This window comes from Diplotaxodon limnothrissa, linkage group LG3 (assembly GCF_057381915.1).
Source record: "Diplotaxodon limnothrissa isolate DT_005_m linkage group LG3, D_limnothrissa_male_GT1.1, whole genome shotgun sequence".
Lineage (NCBI taxonomy): Eukaryota > Metazoa > Chordata > Actinopteri > Cichliformes > Cichlidae > Diplotaxodon > Diplotaxodon limnothrissa.
In genome coordinates this window covers 46925788-46943831 of record NC_140598.1, presented here as the reverse complement: position 1 = coordinate 46943831, position 18044 = coordinate 46925788, and the positions used below count along the sequence as shown (strand labels likewise).

The window sequence follows — 18044 nt, the reverse complement described above, 5'->3', positions numbered from 1 at the left end:
TGTTTCTGTTTGTATCTCAACTGTTAATATGTGTAAACAGTTTCCAATAAAGTTGTTGTAAAACAACAACCCAACTGGCCTCAGATATTCAGAGGTGAGACGATCACTCTGACATGTGAGGTGCAGGAAGGAGGTGAAACCACTGAGTGGGAGTATGGATGGAGACGACCCAGGACACCCACACAGTGGACACACAATAATGATGTGACATTCAGAGTTTCTGAGTCCAGCAGTGGAGACTACATGTGTAAGAGTCGACGCAGAGATGACTCGTATTCTTCAACAGAGTGGAGTGAAGCCTTCACATTGTCAGCATCAAGTAAGTCATGTTTGTTGTGTGATCTCCATTTGACAAATGTCATAATGGTCAGAACAGGATGAATTCAATGGTCTACAAAGCATGTTCAGGGCTCGCAAAATCGCTAGCCCGACGTCCCGGGGCTAGCGATTTTTCCAGTCGGGCTACCAAAATCTATCTCTGCCCTGCCCGTCGGGCTATTGTAGGAAGGAAAAATATATGCCAATGCTTTTGCATTCTTTCAGAAATGTAGCTGGGTAATTATGTCATTGGCATCGGTGAGCCACTGTCAATATGTGACATATTGAAATCGCGTTTGAATTTGCGCTTGTTTTTTGCTTTCACTTTGCAATCGCGCGAACTGTGTATAGAGAGCGACAGCACTGATTGGTGAGTGATGATAATTTGTGCACCAATTCCTCTGACATCGTTTTATTAATCGTTAGCTTACTATGCAAACATGACAAGTGAAATCTCCCGCAGCAAGCTTAAACATATGAGAGGTTGATTGAGCAGAGAATCGCTGACCGTTATGTGTGTGTATGTAAAAGCAGCAGGATATATATTTTAGTTCTGCTGAGCCAAATAAGACAGGTCAGGGTGAAGAAGTGACAGCCAAAGAAAAGCTTACCACAAAACGGAAAAGTTATGACAAATCAGACTATTAGGCAAAAAGAAAGTGCAGCTTTATGGTTTCATGGACAAAAGAATTTCTGTGGCTGCAATATGACGAGCTAAATAACCAGGGCTGCACATAAGTGGTCCGCAGGTGCGCATTCGCTGTCAAAATAAAAAACGCGCACAAGATATGAAGTTGCAACGCGTGTTTGCATACATAAGATTTTCTGGAGGAGGACAGACATTTGTTTAGAACTCTTAAAGATGTCGAAGAAGCTCCTTTAAGCAATTACTTTGGTGTTCCTCCACCTCCAAAGAAATGTCAGAAGGAGTCCGAACCACAAAAGAAGCGCGTATTCTCAGAAAAGTGGTTGCAGGAGGTGAGCTGGCTTCAAACAAATGATGAACGCACAGAGATGTGGTGCGGAATGTGCCGTGAAAATCCCACTCTAGCGGACAAAAACAGTGCTTTTTATATGGACGCAAACGCGCGTTGCAACTTCTTATCTGGTGCGCGTCTTTTATTTTGACAGGGAATGCGCACATGCGGACCACTTATGTGCACCCGTGTAAATAACATAATGTTCTGCCGGGTGTGTTGTTGGTTTTCTCTCGATTTCTGAGTCGACAAGCGCCTTTGTTACTGGGACCAGTCATTTTAAGAAAGGCCCCCATTAGAACCCATGAGAAATGCAAGAAATGCATTATTGCTCAGTCTGCAATATCTTTCCCAGAACAAACACCAATTGCAAATAACATACTAAAAATAAACCTGAAAAATCTGTTTAGAACAGCGTACTATGTTGCAAAGAGTGAACTACCACTGGCAAAATTTAGCAGTCTTTGCAAACTTCAAAAAGCAAATGGCCTCGATCTTGGTTCCACTTGTCTCTTACCCGTGACTTCAGCGGAAATTTCAAAGTCAGGATCTGACACAGACTGATTCATGTCCTACAGTTCTTACAAGTTCATAGAAATTTCTGTTCAATTAGAACCAAGTATTTGAGTTGATGATTGTAATTTTTATACAATGTTGTAATTTGTTTTTCAACATTTTTTTGATTAATGTTTTGTTTCCTTTACAATATTACACTTTAATGTATAATATTGTAAAGGAAACAAAACAGGAAACAAAACATCAATCAAAAAATTGCTCTCTTTTTTTATTCGGGCTACTTACATTTATTTTGGGCTACCAAAAACTGAAGAGTCCCTGCCCGAAGGGCTACCAGGGATTTTGAAATTTTGAGAGCCCTGATGTTACATTGTTAGTCAGACAAAGAGCTGCAGCTGATAGTAGCCTCATTGTAGACAGTTTGTCACCACTTTGTGTCATGAACCTTCAGCTGGTATAGAGACGCCAATGCTGACCTGCTGCTCCATCATCTGAGGACAATAATGACAGAAATAAATAGGATCGGAGATGTATTATTTTTCAACTCCTTCAACAAATAACCACAAATCTACAATTTCTATTAAAAAAAACAAGGTCATCTTGGCCTAGCATCTTATGCAAATACTGCAATCTCTTACAGTACAGAAAAAAGTCCACTGTTTAATTCACCATGACAAATACAAGCTCCATGGTGGCTCAGTGGTTAGCACTGGTTTCAAATCCACCATCTGGCCGAGATCTTTTTATGTGGAGTTTGAATGCTCTCCCTGCTTCTGCATGGATTGTCTCCGGGTTCTCCAAGTTCCTCCCACAGGGTACTGCACCACTGTCTGGCATAGGGTCCAATATCTTGTGACCCTGAACTGGATCATCAGAAGAGATGAAAACAAAAACGTAAAGATGAAGAATAATATTTGGAGCTTCAGTGAGAATATTGAGAGCTGCAGATGGAAGAAAATTGAGTAAGGGAAGCTAAAATAATGTTATGGTTGTTATTACCACAAACTTCACTACCTCCAGACAGCTGCAGACAGTGTGTGAATGTGTGTGTGAATGGGTGGATGACTGGATATGTAAAGCGCTTTGGGGTCCTTAGGGACTAATAAAGCGCTATATAAACACAGGCCATTTTACCATTTAGCTGTAACAGGAGACTATTGAGATTACACTAGTTCTGCAAAAAAAAAAAAGTAGGCATTATTCATTATTTTTAGATTGCAGTATTTATGCTTCTCTTTGATTATTTGTTTTGGTTACTGATAGAGCTACAAGAAGTGATTTAATGTTGTCTTTGTTCAGCTGGATTATTGGATTATTGGATTATCGGGCATCCTAGAAAGAGAAATAGTGACTTGATGACGTCTGCAAATGGTCTACAGGGTTTATTTTGTATGAATTTTGAACATATTTCTTATGTGAAACAAGCATTTTAAAACCCACTGCAATTTACTTACTTTTTTCCGAAGAGCTAAAATGTGTAAAAAAAAAAAAAAATTTCCCCACTCGCCTCTGTGGGCAGTCCATCCTTCAAGCTCGGGTCCTCTACCAGAGGCCTGGGAGCTTGAGGGTCCTGCGCAGTATCTTAGCTGTTCCTAGGACTGCGCTCTTCTGGACAGAGATCTCTGATGTTGTTCTCGGGATCTGCTGGAGCCACTCGCCTAGCTTGGGGGTCAGTGCACCGAATGGTCCGAATACCTCGGGGACCACTGTTACCTTCACCCTCCACATCTTCTCCAGCTCTTCTTTGTATTTCTCCAGCTTCTCGTGTTCCTTCTTCCTGTTGCCTTTTGGTATCAATACATCTATCACTATGGCCATCTACCTCTGCTTCTCTATCACTACTGTGTCCGGTTGGTTCACTATTTTTTCCTCTGTATTTGGAAGATCTTAGCTCAGTCATTCTCGACCACCCTAGTGGTCGTCTGCAATTTTGACCTCGGGACTTCCAGGCCATACTCTGCACAGATGTTTCTGTATACTATGCCGGCCAAGTGGTTGTGGCGTTCCATGTATGCCCCGCCTGCTACCATCTTGCACCGTGCTGTTATGTGCTGGATTGTCTCAGGGGCATTTTTACACAGCCTGCACCTGCAGTCTTGCCTGGTGTGATAGAGCCCAGCCTCTATGGCTCTTGTGCCCAGAGCTTGTTCTTGTACTGCTATGGTTAGTGCTTCCGTGCTGTCTTTCATTCCGGCTTTGTCCAGCCACTGGTAGGATTTCTGGAAGTCAGCCACTTCTTCTATCTGCCAGTGGTACATACCGTGCAGGGGCCTTTGGCCAGCTTATTATCCTGGCAGGTTACCTGATCACAGGCAGGGCTTAGATGATGACAGCCCGGATTATGTTCTTATCGTTCAGCTGATTCCACAGGACTTGCCTGACGCACTGCAGGTACTTGGTGGTTGCAACTTTCCTAGATGCCTCTTCATGGTTCTGTTTTGCCTGTGGGATTCCCAGGTGCTTGTAGCTTTTGATGCGATCCCCACAGTTCTGACTACCTTCCCTCTCTTTGTTATCATCCAACTACACTTCTCCAGTCCGAATGGCATTCCAATGTTGTTGCTGTATATCCTGTTGGTGTAGATCAATGAATCACTCTTGGCATACAGCTTGATGTCATCCATGTAGAGGAAGTGGCTGACAATTGCTACATTCCATAGTCAGTCTCCCGCTGTGTGTCAGTGTTTATTTAATTGTGAGTTCTTGTGCCTTGTTGCCCCTCGTCTTTTATTCCATCGTGTTTATTCATGTTTCCCCAGCCCATCGTGTCTGTACTCTCCTTCATGTTCCCTCGCTCCATCTCGTCTGCCTCTCTTCCACTCCCTCATCATGTTTCTTGTTTTACTGTGAAGGTCCCATATTTTTACGTTCATTCTATTCAGTCTAGCTTCCCCTGTCTCGTTATGATTATTCATTATTATTCATGCGCTCCCACAAGGTAAGAACTGAACTAAAGTTCAGTTCACCTGACACTCGTACCGGTGGCCGCCTCGGGTTTCTCCTCTAGCCTCCCCTTTCTCTCATCCACCTGCTGGCCTCTGTGTGCTCCCACATCCCATGTTCCATTTTGTGAGGTATTGATATTTGTTGCTGTGTTTTTAAGAGGAGTTTTAGGGAGGGATACGGGGGGTATCGGAGAGCAATGCTGATATGCTGCTCCCTCACGTAGTACAATATTGAAATAAATAAACTAGCCATTTGTAATTTCAAACGCCCTGTAACTATGAAAACAATTATGATTTTGCTCAAAAAAGAATAAAAGTCATCCTGCCTTATCATCTCATACAAAATAAATAAAACACACAGAAACACACTGTCTGTTTCACTATGACTTTAAGTGTTTAACACAAAACACATAAATGATGAAGAAAAACATCAAAAATATTGTTCCTGTGTTACTTTGGTTATTACTACCATCCTCAGCACCCCCAATCACCTCCAGACAGCTCAAGCAGGAGGCTTGCATCTTAAGATGATAATACACCCTAAAAAGAGCCAGTTTATTACAGACTGACCGACCAATTTGGTCTGATACTAAATATTACTCTAAGCAGAATCTGAGCTCATTTATATGGGAAGAAAATCAGAATGCAAAGAATGTATGTGTGTGCGCGTGTGTGTGTGGAGATGCAAAAACCTGATGATTAAGTTTGTTTTATTGATGATGTGATTTATGAGATTTTCAATTTGTCAGCTTATGTGCATCTCCTCCTGTGAGGTCTGGCATCTGAACTTTACATTAATAAGAAGTCTTGTGTTTTCTGGTAAATCTGTTGTTATGATCAGTATGTCTGAGAGAAGCATCATCCAGATCACAGGAAAAGAATAATTTATGAACTGACAAAAGTGTGATAGTTAAATGGACTAAGAAAAAAATAAACTATATCATATTCACACTGTAATGTGTTTTCATAATGGGAAATGTCTTTCAAGCAGATAAACCCCGTCCTGTCCTCACTGTGTCTCCATCATGGCTGAGTCCTAGAGCCTCAGTAACTCTGAACTGTGAGGTTGAACATCCGTCTGCAGGATGGAGCTTCTACTGGTATAAAGCTGTTCCTGATCTATCAGAGAAATCCTCCAGTTATGAGCTGCTACCTGATGGCAGTGGGACTGCACAGGACTCCTACATCATTCATGGACAGACACACACAGCAGGATATGTGTGCAGAGCTGGAAGAGGAGACCCAGAGTATCACACTGATCACAGTCAACCAAAGTTTGTCTGGTCTGCAGGTCAGTTTGTTTCTGTTTATTCCAATGAGCTGAAGTTATGTCATTTCTGACTATGATCAAGCCAGACTGAATTTATTTGTTCCTTGTTTTGTAACTCTTTCCTTCATCAATTACAGTGATAGTAAAAAAGAGAAAATTAATATACAGCAATGTGCAAAAGTTATGAGCCACTCCTCATTTTCAGTCAGACTTTTTTGTCATTTTTAACTCTCATGTTGCATTCTGGTCAAATTCACAGATTTAAAAGTTGGACAGACACACGCATACATGCGCATATATACACACACATACAGTGGGGCAAAAAAGTATTTAGTCAGCCACCGATTGTGCAAGTTCCCCCACCTAAAATGATGACAGAGGTCAGTAATTTGCACCAGAGGTACACTTCAACTGTGAGAGACAGAATGTGAAAAAAAAAAATCCATGAATCCACATGGTAGGATTTGTAAAGAATTTATTCGTAAATCAGGGTGGAAAATAAGTATTTGGTCAATAACAAAAATACAACTCAATACTTTGTAACATAACCTTTGTTGGCAATAACAGAGGTCAAACGTTTACTATAGGTCTTTACCAGGTTTGCACACACAGTAGCTGGTATTTTGGCCCATTCCTCCATGCAGATCTTCTCGAGAGCAGTGATGTTTTGGGGCTGTCGCCGAGCAACACGGACTTTCAACTCCCGCCACAGATTTTCTATGGGGTTGAGGTCTGGAGACTGGCTAGGCCACTCCAGGACTTTCAAATGCTTCTTACGGAGCCACTCCTTTGTTGCCCGGGCGGTGTGTTTTGGGTCATTGTCATGTTGGAAGACCCAGCCTCGTTTCATCTTCAAAGTTCTCACTGATGGAAGGAGGTTTTGGCTCAAAATCTCACGATACATGGCCCCATTCATTCTGTCCTTAACACGGATCAGTCGTCCTGTCCCCTTGGAAGAAAAACAGCCCCATAGCATGATGTTTCCACCCCCATGCTTCACAGTAGGTATGGTGTTCTTGGGATGCAACTCCGTATTCTTCTTCCTCCAAACACGACGAGTTGGGTTTATACCAAAAAGTTCTACTTTGGTTTCATCTGACCACATGACATTCTCCCAATCCTCTGCTGTATCATCCATGTGCTCTCTGGCAAACTTCAGACGGGCCTGGACATGCACTGGCTTCAGCAGCGGAACACGTCTGGCACTGCGGGATTTGATTCCCTGCCGTTGTAGTGTGTTACTGATGGTGACCTTTGTTACTTTGGTCCCAGCTCTCTGCAGGTCATTCACCAGGTCCCCCCGTGTGGTTCTGGGATCTTTGCTCACCGTTCTCATGATCATTTTGACCCCACGGGATGAGATCTTGCGTGGAGCCCCAGATCGAGGGAGATTATCAGTGGTCTTGTATGTCTTCCATTTTCTGATGATTGCTCCCACAGTTGATTTTTTCACACCAAGCTGCTTGCCTATTGTAGATTCTCTCTTCCCAGTCTGGTGCAGGTCTACAATACTTTTCCTGATGTCCTTCGAAAGCTCTTTGGTCTTGGCCATGGCAGAGTTGGGAGTCTGGCTGTTTGAGGCTGTGGACAGGTGTCTTTTATACAGATGATGAGTTCAAACATGTCACGGAGGAGCAGGGAGGACTCGGCGCAGACTGAAATCTCAGAAAAACAGGTTTATTTACACACTCCAGGTGCACTATATACAGGTGAAGGAGAAGGGGGCCAGGGTTCCCAGGGGTGCAGAGAGGGGTCGGGAAAAGCGTCCAGAGTCCCCAAACCAAGCACGAGAAATCTGCATACAGAGAACAAGAGTTAGCACGGAACTTTCACGGACAGAGCTCAAAACTGGCCGAGGCTAAAGTAGCACTGACGAGCGTTACTCAATAGTCCAGCGGCGAGGTGCTCTCAGTCACTGCCTCAAGTAGCGGGAGCAAACAAGGTGAGGAGCCACAGGTGATTGCCTACAGGTGGTGGAGGCCGGGAGCTCACAATGAGCTCCGCCCAGGCAGCGAGCAGAGAGAGAGGAGAGAGAGAATAGACAAAACATAACATGTAGCCACACAGGGCCAGCCGAGCAGGCACGGGGACCATGACAAAACAGGTGCCATTCATACAGGTAACGAGTGGGGGACAGAAAAGCTTCTTACAGAGGACGTTACAGGTCTGTGAGAGCCAGAGATTTTCCTTGTTTGAGGTAACCAAATACTTATTTTCCACCCTAATTTACGAATAAATTCTTTACAAATCCTACCATGTGAATTCATGGATTTTTTTTTTAACATTCTGTCTCTCACAGTTGAAGTGTACCTCTGGTGCAAATTACTGACCTCTGTCATCATTTTAAGTGGGGGAACTTGCACAATCGGTGGCTGACTAAATACTTTTTTGCCCCACTGTACAAGCACCTTGGGTTCTCTGGTAGCCACTTTGGTAATTGCTGTCCACTAGAGCCTCTCTTCCATGGAAACAACTCCTGTGTTGGCATTTCTCACAGACAGCTGCAACATTGTTTCAACAGCACTGAACTGTTCTTGTAGCTTTGATGTATAATGCTTTTTTGAGGTCTTACTCAAAGGTCACTGTTTGGCAACATCATGGCAGGTTGATATACCCTATGTGAGGCTACTTGATCACCACATTAGTGAGGACAAATGTGGCCAGGAAATTGACAGTGAGGATGGATTAGATAAGGAAGTGTCAGAAGCTGAAGACGGCAGGGAACATAATCTGTGCAATCCAGACCAAGAAATGACTGATCGGGAGGAATCCAGTGATGAAGAGTTTGCTGTCAGATTCAAGTAAAAGAATGGGAACTTATCCCCACCTGAGAATTAAGTTAGTTTTCAGCTGAAAATGTCATCAGGATGACCAGAGCACCAACAAAATTTATTGTGTCCTGTATTGATGACATCAAATCCTGCTTTGAACTATTCTGGACTGGGTCCATCAAACCCAGTGGTAAACATGACCAACTTGGAGGGGAAACAGATTTACAAAAAGAATTGGAAGGAGGTAACCCAGAAAGAAACCAAAGCATATATGGGTGATGTGTATAGATCCAGAAATGAATTTACCAGCAGTTTCTGGGATGCAGAAACTAGTCAGACAAGGGTCAGATGTACACAAATGAAATATTCCCGGTCACTTTTGACTGGAAACATAACAAATGTTACTTTATGTGACTGTATAAAAATTTTAAACGGTTTCAAAAAATGTCCTTGGTGTGTTTAACCCAAAGTAGACGGTGATAAATAGTACAGTATGTTTCGTCTGATTATTTCTTTCATTCAGAATCATCCAGAAATTCAGGGTTTTTTTAGAATTTAAGGCATTTAAGCTCAGATTAATGAGACATACAGGCCATAAATAACAAACAGTCCAAAATCTAACAAACGAGTAGTGATAATATATTTATTATTTTAGTTTTTATGATGAGTCTTAATGGAAAATTCACAAACTTGTTTAACATGAAATGTGCACCACAGAATAAATTCTTAAAATAACAAATGAAATAAACATAATGCAAAAACACAAGAAAATTGAGAACGCTGGGTCATAATGACCCAGGACCATGACAAGTTGTCCCCCCATCAATTGTCCTCATTCTTAGATACACATAGTATTCTGGATAAATATCAGTCTAGTTTCTGAGCCTTCCATAGCACAGAGTCTGCTCTACTGAAGGTGTTCAATGATATGCTGGTGACTCTAGAAAAAGTACAGTTTTAATTCTTCTAGGCCTGAGTGCAGAATTTGACATGGTTGACCACACAATCCTATTAAACTGTTTGAAGACATGCGTTGATATTCAAGGTTGTGCTCTAAAATGGTTTGCCTCTTCCTTAGAGAGCAGAGCATACTCCGTGATGCAGGGAAAGAAATACTCTTGCCCTGCTTACACTTGCTTGTGGAATGCCTCAGGGCTCTATTCTGGGCCCTGTCTTATTCTCCCTATACATGCTCCCATTAGGCTCTATTTTTCAGAAACACCAAATTTCCTATCACTCTAATGCAGATGATACACATCTCTCTTTAAAACCAGGCATTGATAGCACATTGCAGAAAGTTTCAGATTGTCTTAGTGACATAAATTGCTGGATGTCTTTGAACTTTCTCAAACTAAACCATGACAAAAGTGACATTAGAATTTTTGGCAAACAAGACTCTGTTAGTCTCATAAGAAATGACTTGGGCCCACGATCAGCTAATCTACATCCCCATGTTAAAAATCTTGTTTTCATTTTTGATTCTACAGTTGTTTGTGGCAGTTTCTTCCAGCTCAGGAGCATTTCTAAACTCAAAACTATCTTGTCATCTAAAGATCTGGAAACCATTATCCATGCCTTCATTTCATCACATCGTGAATAGTGTAACTCTCTTTATTTACGCGTCTGTCAATCAAGCCTGTTCCGCCTGCAACTTGTTCAAAATGCGACCGCAAGGCTCCTGACGGACACCAGAAAGAGAGACAGTATTACTCCGATACTCACAGCTTTACATTGGCTGCCAGTTATATACCAAATTGATTTCAAGGTTTTATTATTTGTTTTTAAAGCCCTCCATGGCTTGGCTCCAGCTTACATTTCAGATCTCCTTAGCCTGCACCTACCCACTCGAACTCTGTGTTCCTCCAGTCAGATGCTTTTACTGGTTCCACGCTCCCAGTTAAAATCCAGAGGTGACAGGGCTTCCTCCATCGCCACTCCGAGACTCTGCAACAGTCTTCCCTCTTTTATAAAATCCTCTTCCTTGTAATTTTTTTTGTAATTTTCAAATCAAGTTTGACGACCTATCTATTTTCAAAGGCTTTCGGATCTCTTTGACACCACTTTTATTCTGTTTTAGCTATTCTGGTGTTTTATCTCATTGGATGATGTATGCATGTGTATATGTATACATGTATTTGTGTCCACGTGCGTACCTGTGTGTGTGTTGGTGTGTGTATATACATATATGCATGTTAGATAATAATGGAGATGCACTTGTTTATTCTTCATACAATAAACAATTTGATAGGGTTCCCAACAGAGACCGCTGTGTGTTTTTCAATCCAGATATTCTTTTACGACACTGGTAGTCTGTTTGGCATCATTTTAACTTCTTTAAGTACTATTCCGGAGGACTAGTTAAATAAATTACAAGACATTTTGCCTACGAGAGTTCAGCTTATGTTAAAAAATAAAGGTGGTAATACCAAAGTTTTACTTTATTTATACACACAATCCTTGTCTTATATATGATACATTCATTTATGTTTGCATGTTTCCATTTCCCGTTTTCCTTACAAACTATTAAGAAATGAGGCATGGCTTAAGGTTTTGAATAGTGTTGTTTGAGATTTATTTATTTGTACACATAACAATGCTGCCATTCTTATCCAGGGTACAATTTTTAGGTTGACCAAAACGAACATCTTGTTAACTTATAACTTATTAGCACATAGTAAAAAAAATATACCAGATAAATTAAAATAATATTTAACATCTCTGAGCTTTGACTCTTCGCTGCATGTTGTTTTCAGATGTTCATTCAGCAGCGTCTCTCACAGTGAGTCCTGACAGAGTGCAACACTTCACCTCTGACTCTGTCTCACTGACCTGTGAGGGAAACTCTGCCAAGTGGAGAGTGAGGAAGTTTTCTGATAATGGCCAACTGAACTCTTCTAACTGGAGCAGAATGACTGGATCTACATACAACATCAACACATCAAAGTCAGATACTGCAGTGTACTGGTGTGAATCTGAATCAGGAGACTTCAGCAATGCAGTCAACATCACTGTACACGGTATGTAAATGATTACCCCAATAACCTGGTGTAAGTCATTGTATGTGGCAAAGAAGACCTAAATATTTTCCTCAATGGTTCAGAAATTTCCCCTCTGTGAATCTCCACTTTATCACAGTGGAGGGGTTTGTGGATTCCAGTGATCCTAGGAGCTATGTTGTCAGGGGCAATTTTGCTTGATGGATTTAGAGAATGCATTTGATCACATCTCTTGGGGTACCCTGCCTGTTGTCACAGCGTATTCAGTCCCTGTACAACAACAGTGAGCCCATAGAAGAGTGGCCAGGGGAAGGAAGTCTGCACTTCTCTGCCTAGACTCCTTCCTACAGAAAACCCCAAAGTTAAAAAATCTGGTACACTAAATTTATATTGCAGACTCACAGGCAGGACACAGGAAACATGTGGATAACACAGTGATTTTTCATAAAAAAAAATGCTGATTATTCTTGGGATTTCCAACATTCAAAATCCGAAGTAAATAAAGAAATGATGCAATCCAAATATCAGAAATAATGTGGAGCACTCATGAAGTACACGGAAAACAGACCTAGGTAACACACACCTCCACGGACGAAACAAGAAAAGATAAAAATAAAAAACTATATACAAGAGATAGTGAGGGGAAATGAAACAAGCAGGGAACCAGACACAACTGAAAACAATCAAGAAATTCCTGAGAATAAGGACAGGAAATAAAACTAGACAAGATAAACAAGATCAAACTGTAACTAAAAAAAAGGAAAGAAGACAATTAGATGGAGAAAGAAGACTAATTTAACACAAGGAGGAGAGAGGAAGGTATGGGAATACTGAAAGACAGAAACACAGACAACACAGAGACCATAAAGTGATCAGTGACTAAAGCTGAGAACATAAAAAAGTAATGATCACCTCTCTCATTGAATTTTGAGTGTTTTAATCAACCTTGTTAAACCTGTGGTGTTCCCCATCAAAAATGACCACCATAGGAAATGAATGGGAATCCACTCACTCGCTCACTCACTGAATGACCCCCTGAATGGCCCAGCGAATGACCACTAAAAGATCCACTGAAAGATCCACAGGAACTGAGTTTGGTTTTCAAAAATGTCTTTTGTGCTAATTTAAGAGCAGTTAAAACGGACCGAAAAACACTAAAGTAAGGGACGAGAGGTAAACACGACAGGAGGGTTTTAAAAACTCTAACTTTGTGCAATTCAGTTTGTTGTTGTTGTTGTTAAGGCTCTTTCCATCCCTAAAAGTGTGACCAGAACTAATGTGATTTGCCTGTTTTGCAGATTATGATCCTATCCTGGTGAGTCCTGTTCATCCTGTGACTGAAGAAACGTCTGTGAGTCTGAGCTGCAGTTCAAGAGAGAAAATACTTTCCAATGTGATTTTTTATCACAATGACGAAATTATTCAAAATGATACCCGAGGGGAGCTGAAGATCTCTGCAGTGTCAAAGTCTGATGAAGGTTTCTACAAGTGTCAGTACTCGGGAAGAGAGTCAGCACAGAGTTGGATGTCAGTTAAAGGTGAGCAGGATCAAAACACTTTATTTTTCATGACCTACTGTAGGTGGCTTATCCAAAAAACATTTACAGTAGATACCTTGTCTACTGCACTATAATATGATCTTAAAACAGGCATGTATTTTTTTTTCAACAATACTGTGGTTAACACAAATGCCTAACATGTATACAATTCCCTGGTTTGAGAGTGATAGCAGATATAAATCCCTGAGAATTTAAACAGCAAGTTCAGTTCAGTTTATTGAAGTTAACAGTTCATTTTCCTTATTTGCAGTAGCTGTATCCAGTTCTTCATTTCTTGTTCTGATGATCACTGGACTCATTTTTGGAGTCATATTTATTTTCCTCCTGTTCCTGTTCAAAAACCTCTACAGAAAGAAAGGTGAGGCTCTTTTCACTCTTTAAAGTGTTTGAATGGGCAACGTTCCTAAACTGGAAACCGTTTGCAAAAATGTATAATACATAACCATGTAAATGCAATATTTTCATTTTAAATTGTTAATAAAGGTTCTGCCGATGAGCAGAGGGTGAGTCAGGATGAAAATCAACAAGTCTACTCCTCTCTTCTTCATGGTTAGTTTTTCATCTAGTTTAAAATATCCTGATGCTTTTCTCTGCTGCAGCTTTAACACTGTTGAATTAAACAAAACTAAGACAATAACAACATTTAATCATGTACAGCATTTATAAGTAATAACAAATTTTCCAATTTCAGGGTATGTTTGTGCTTACACTGACAACAAAGCTTATCTCATTGTATTTTAATATAAATGTTACTGACAAGAATACTTGTGTTCACATTAGTATCACAGACATGTGGTGACTCATTTTCTCTGACTTGTAGGTGATCGTTGTGTCTATGAGACAATCAGAGGCTCTGGAAATACTGAAAACGGTACAGTGTCAACTTTAATGTATAGTTAGTGGAAAATGTGTGGTTATAAAATAACAGTGATTATCATTAAAATCAATACTAACATTATTATTTTAGTTTGGGCAGAAATTGATTACACCCACAATTTTAATGTAGTGCACAGCTGTTTCAGACTGAGAGTATATTATACAGATGTTCAGTGTTGTTCATTAACGCCCTGAAAGAGAGCATTCACCTAATGTGCTCATTATTGCAATTCTGCTCATTTAAGCTGAAGATATTTGAAATTGTAAATTTATCTTTAATTTATTTGTGCTTTGCTCTTTAGGAAACTGGGTGACCCATGTGATGTAGGTCCAGAGAGCAGCATGATCCTGAGCTGTTCTGTGGACAGCTCTACAGGCTGGATGTTCAGTCATTTTCAAGATCAATTTGACCAGATTAAACACATATTTTCTGTCTGAGTTCACTCTGCATGGACATCTTCACCTTTCTATATTGATAACAATTCATAAGAATTATCAGTAAAGTAGCTACCATTATGGCCTGTGGCCTGTATTTATATAGCGCTTTACTAGTCCCTAAGGACCCCAAAGCGCTTTACATATCAGTCATCCACCCATTCACACACACATTCACACACTGGTGATGGCAAGCTACATTGTAGCCACAGCCACCCTGGGGCGCACTGATTATCACATCATTTATGATTAGCTGTTAATAGCAAGTGGTGGAGGAATTTTTTAAACCATTCCTTCAGGAAAAGAAGTACTCAAATACTATGAAAATATCCCACTAGACTCAAGACTCAAGAAGTTTACTGTCATTTCGTATAGTGTTACCCAGCCTGAAACGAAATACTGTTTCTCACCAGCCACTGCAGTGCAATAAGCAATTGTGGAGATCAGGGAAATATTTTACTGCTACTATTCATAACCATCATTATCATTACATTAATTATCATTTCATCAAAGCATTTATTCAATAGATTACACATGTTCTTAGTTAAGATTATTACACCTATCACAGAGAGCTTCTGTCTGGTAAAAGGTCAGAAGCGTCAACGGGCGGGGTGAGGCCGAGTGCATTTTGAGGTCGAGACACACACACACACACACACACACACACACACAAACAGTAGTTATACTCATGTTTAGGTAAGTATTCAAATAATAGTTTGCAAAAGCTTGTGACTGCAAAATTGTGTCTGCCTAAGGGACAGTTTGTTCCAGGAGATAAGCGAGAGTTAGAAGATTAATAGGAAGCACCTGGCCTCGAGACGGAGAAGATGTCCTTTTAAATGTGTCAAAAGTCGTCAACAGAACATTTGTGGTTTTGAAACTTATGCATGTACTGTATCTGCTTTGACGCTTGAGGCGGTGTCATAAATGATACCCTGATGTTATAAAAACAACTGCTTGTGTATTATTGGGCGGAGATCGATGCTGTCTGCGTGCAGTGTTCCTCTCCCCATGCGTGTGTTCATTAAAATCATTGTTTGACTGACTCTCCTGGACCAATTGTTGTTTTTTGTGCTCACCCTCAATATTTGAACCCGTAACACAATACAGTTTAAAAAGAATACATTTTAAAAAGAGCAGCAAAAAAGGCATAAATAGCATAAAATCTAAGTTCTAAAACAAACTCCAGCCACATTTGTTTGGGTAGATAGCAGCAGTCCTTTCACAGAAGGAATACTTTCACTACACACACATCAACATTACTGCTTCATATATTTACATTTGAGCTCATTTTAAATACTTCATATTCTATTTCTTTCATCATTGTTTTTTTTAAATATTTGATTTTAAAAACTATGAATCAAAAAGCTTAAACAGTGTGTGAGAGGGGCACGCCCATTAAAAGAGAGAGAGAGAGAGAGAGCTATCCTATGAGCATGAAAAGAAGTGGAGGTTTCAATGACAGTAACCGACTGTGGGACACAAGATGGCAGTAATGTAAAGAATCACTTTACTGGGACCAAACAGCAAAGCAGGCTTCTTCATCGTATTTCTACCTTTTCTCGTATATCTTCTTCTTCTTATCCCTGCGAAGTGTATAATAAAATAAGGAAAATCAGGAAACTTTAATAATAAAATGTCTTAAACACCAATATGAGGACAAGCTATCAAGTGTAGTATCACTTAGTTACATCTCTTTTGCTTTGTTAGGCTGCAGTTTAACATCTATAAAAAATATGTGCATCAGGAAACCTAACAAGAAACACAAATGTGCTTACAATATTCATACAGTGTTTGAAGACTGTCCCGTTTTAACATCAGTTCAAGTTAGATTTCTGAAATATTTCCCCCTTTGGAAGAGGCTCACTGTGTGGTTTATTAAAAAAAAACAACAACAACAAACCCCCCCCCCCCCCCCCCCCCCCACTCATTCTGCAATAATGCAGCAGCTACTTGTCAAGAAAGAGAGACAAACAGAGAGAGGGGGCAGGACTTCATTTTTGTTTGAGGACTCTATTTCTATTTGTTTTAGCTCATTCACTTCCTGTGGCTGAATCTGTGACCAAAGCACAATTTCACCTGAATGGAAAGATTTGTGTCACCGTGCATTAGTGTAATGCAATAACTTACATTAGTAAAGCTCAGCTTTGTCAGTTGAGATAAAAATTAAATAAAGGTTATGTGTAAATTCAATGAGGAAGCTCTATAATCACACACACCCACATTGTCAAGCTGATTGTGACATCACTGGTCTTGTCCAATCATCTTTCTGCCACCCTTCTTAAGACAAATCAGCCTTCAGTCCACGTACTTTAAATGTCACTGCACATCTATCATTCTCACTTGCAGATGCCTTCATAATGATCGTCTGAATATATGGACAATAAAGAACTGTGGCCTGACCTGACTGTTGAGCAGGCCAGGGAGAGTCCAGCTGTACATAGTTCTGTGTACAGCTCGACCTGAAACTGCAATAAATTGTTTCAGAATCCCATTTGGACCTTAGATTTTGCACTTCACTTAGTGATTCATTCAAAACTACATTGTTAAGTTTAGAAAAAGGAAAGAAAATTGTAATTTAATTCCATATTCCTCCTTTAGTGCTGTGAAATGGTCAGCATATAACTAGCTAAATTTCATCATCTGTAGTATAACAGAACCCTGTTATTAGTGTTGGTTTATACAGTACAAGAATTTCCCACCCAATTATGTCTTCAATACTTAGGAATTCTGCTTTCCTGCTGACTTGCTCTAAAATTACACATCTAAAATACAAGATGGTGCCGAGGCTCTTCAACTTCAGTTTTCATTAAAAAATAATTATTGTATCTTATGTTTAGACTTCACTACTAGTTCACTATATTTGTGGTTCATTCAATATACACAAAATGCAAAATTTTTTTTTATTCAAACAGGGTTTTAGTGGGCAACAGAATCAAATAATAGACATGGACATGAATATTGTAAACTAAAGCTCGTTTAACTTATGGAAGAAAAGCATTGAAACTGCGTTTCAATTCAAAACAGAGAAACAAAGATAATATCCCTGGCCAAAATTGGGCAGACTTAAAAATAAAGTGCTATTTTAAGTACTTTAAGTACATTTTCAAATGGTATTGTCTTTAAATAATAACACTAAAAATTTCAGCATAAATGCAGTTTTTCCTTCTTAAAAGAATAAGGCAGTGTTGTGGAAGTTTTCCATTTAATAAAGCCTGCAGACAAGCTAAACCAAGCTTAGTGAGAGAATGCATCATCGCGGGACAGACGATCAGCAGAGTCTCTAAGGCTACGTCCACACTAGCCCTGATAGATTTGAAAACGGCGTTGTCATCTGAAAACGCTCCACGTCCACACTAGCATTTTCAGTTGTTTTCACAG

At 40.1% G+C, this 18044-nt stretch overlaps 2 protein-coding genes across 2 annotated transcripts in view; both read left to right on the top strand.

The window, feature by feature from the left end:
• The window catches only part of LOC146636205 (Fc receptor-like protein 5), a 64538-nt gene that overhangs the window by 8659 nt on the left and 37835 nt on the right, over positions 1-18044 (top strand). The gene's annotated exons all lie outside the window — the stretch shown is intronic.
• LOC146636207 (low affinity immunoglobulin gamma Fc region receptor II-like) lies at positions 229-14556 on the top strand. The gene is made up of 7 exons (XM_085349866.1): positions 229-319; positions 5748-6047; positions 11551-11814; positions 13092-13331; positions 13606-13710; positions 14173-14223; positions 14531-14556. The coding sequence occupies exons 1-7, from the start codon at positions 244-246 to the stop codon at positions 14554-14556; spliced, it is 1062 nt and encodes a 353-aa protein (XP_085205992.1). The 5' UTR covers positions 229-243.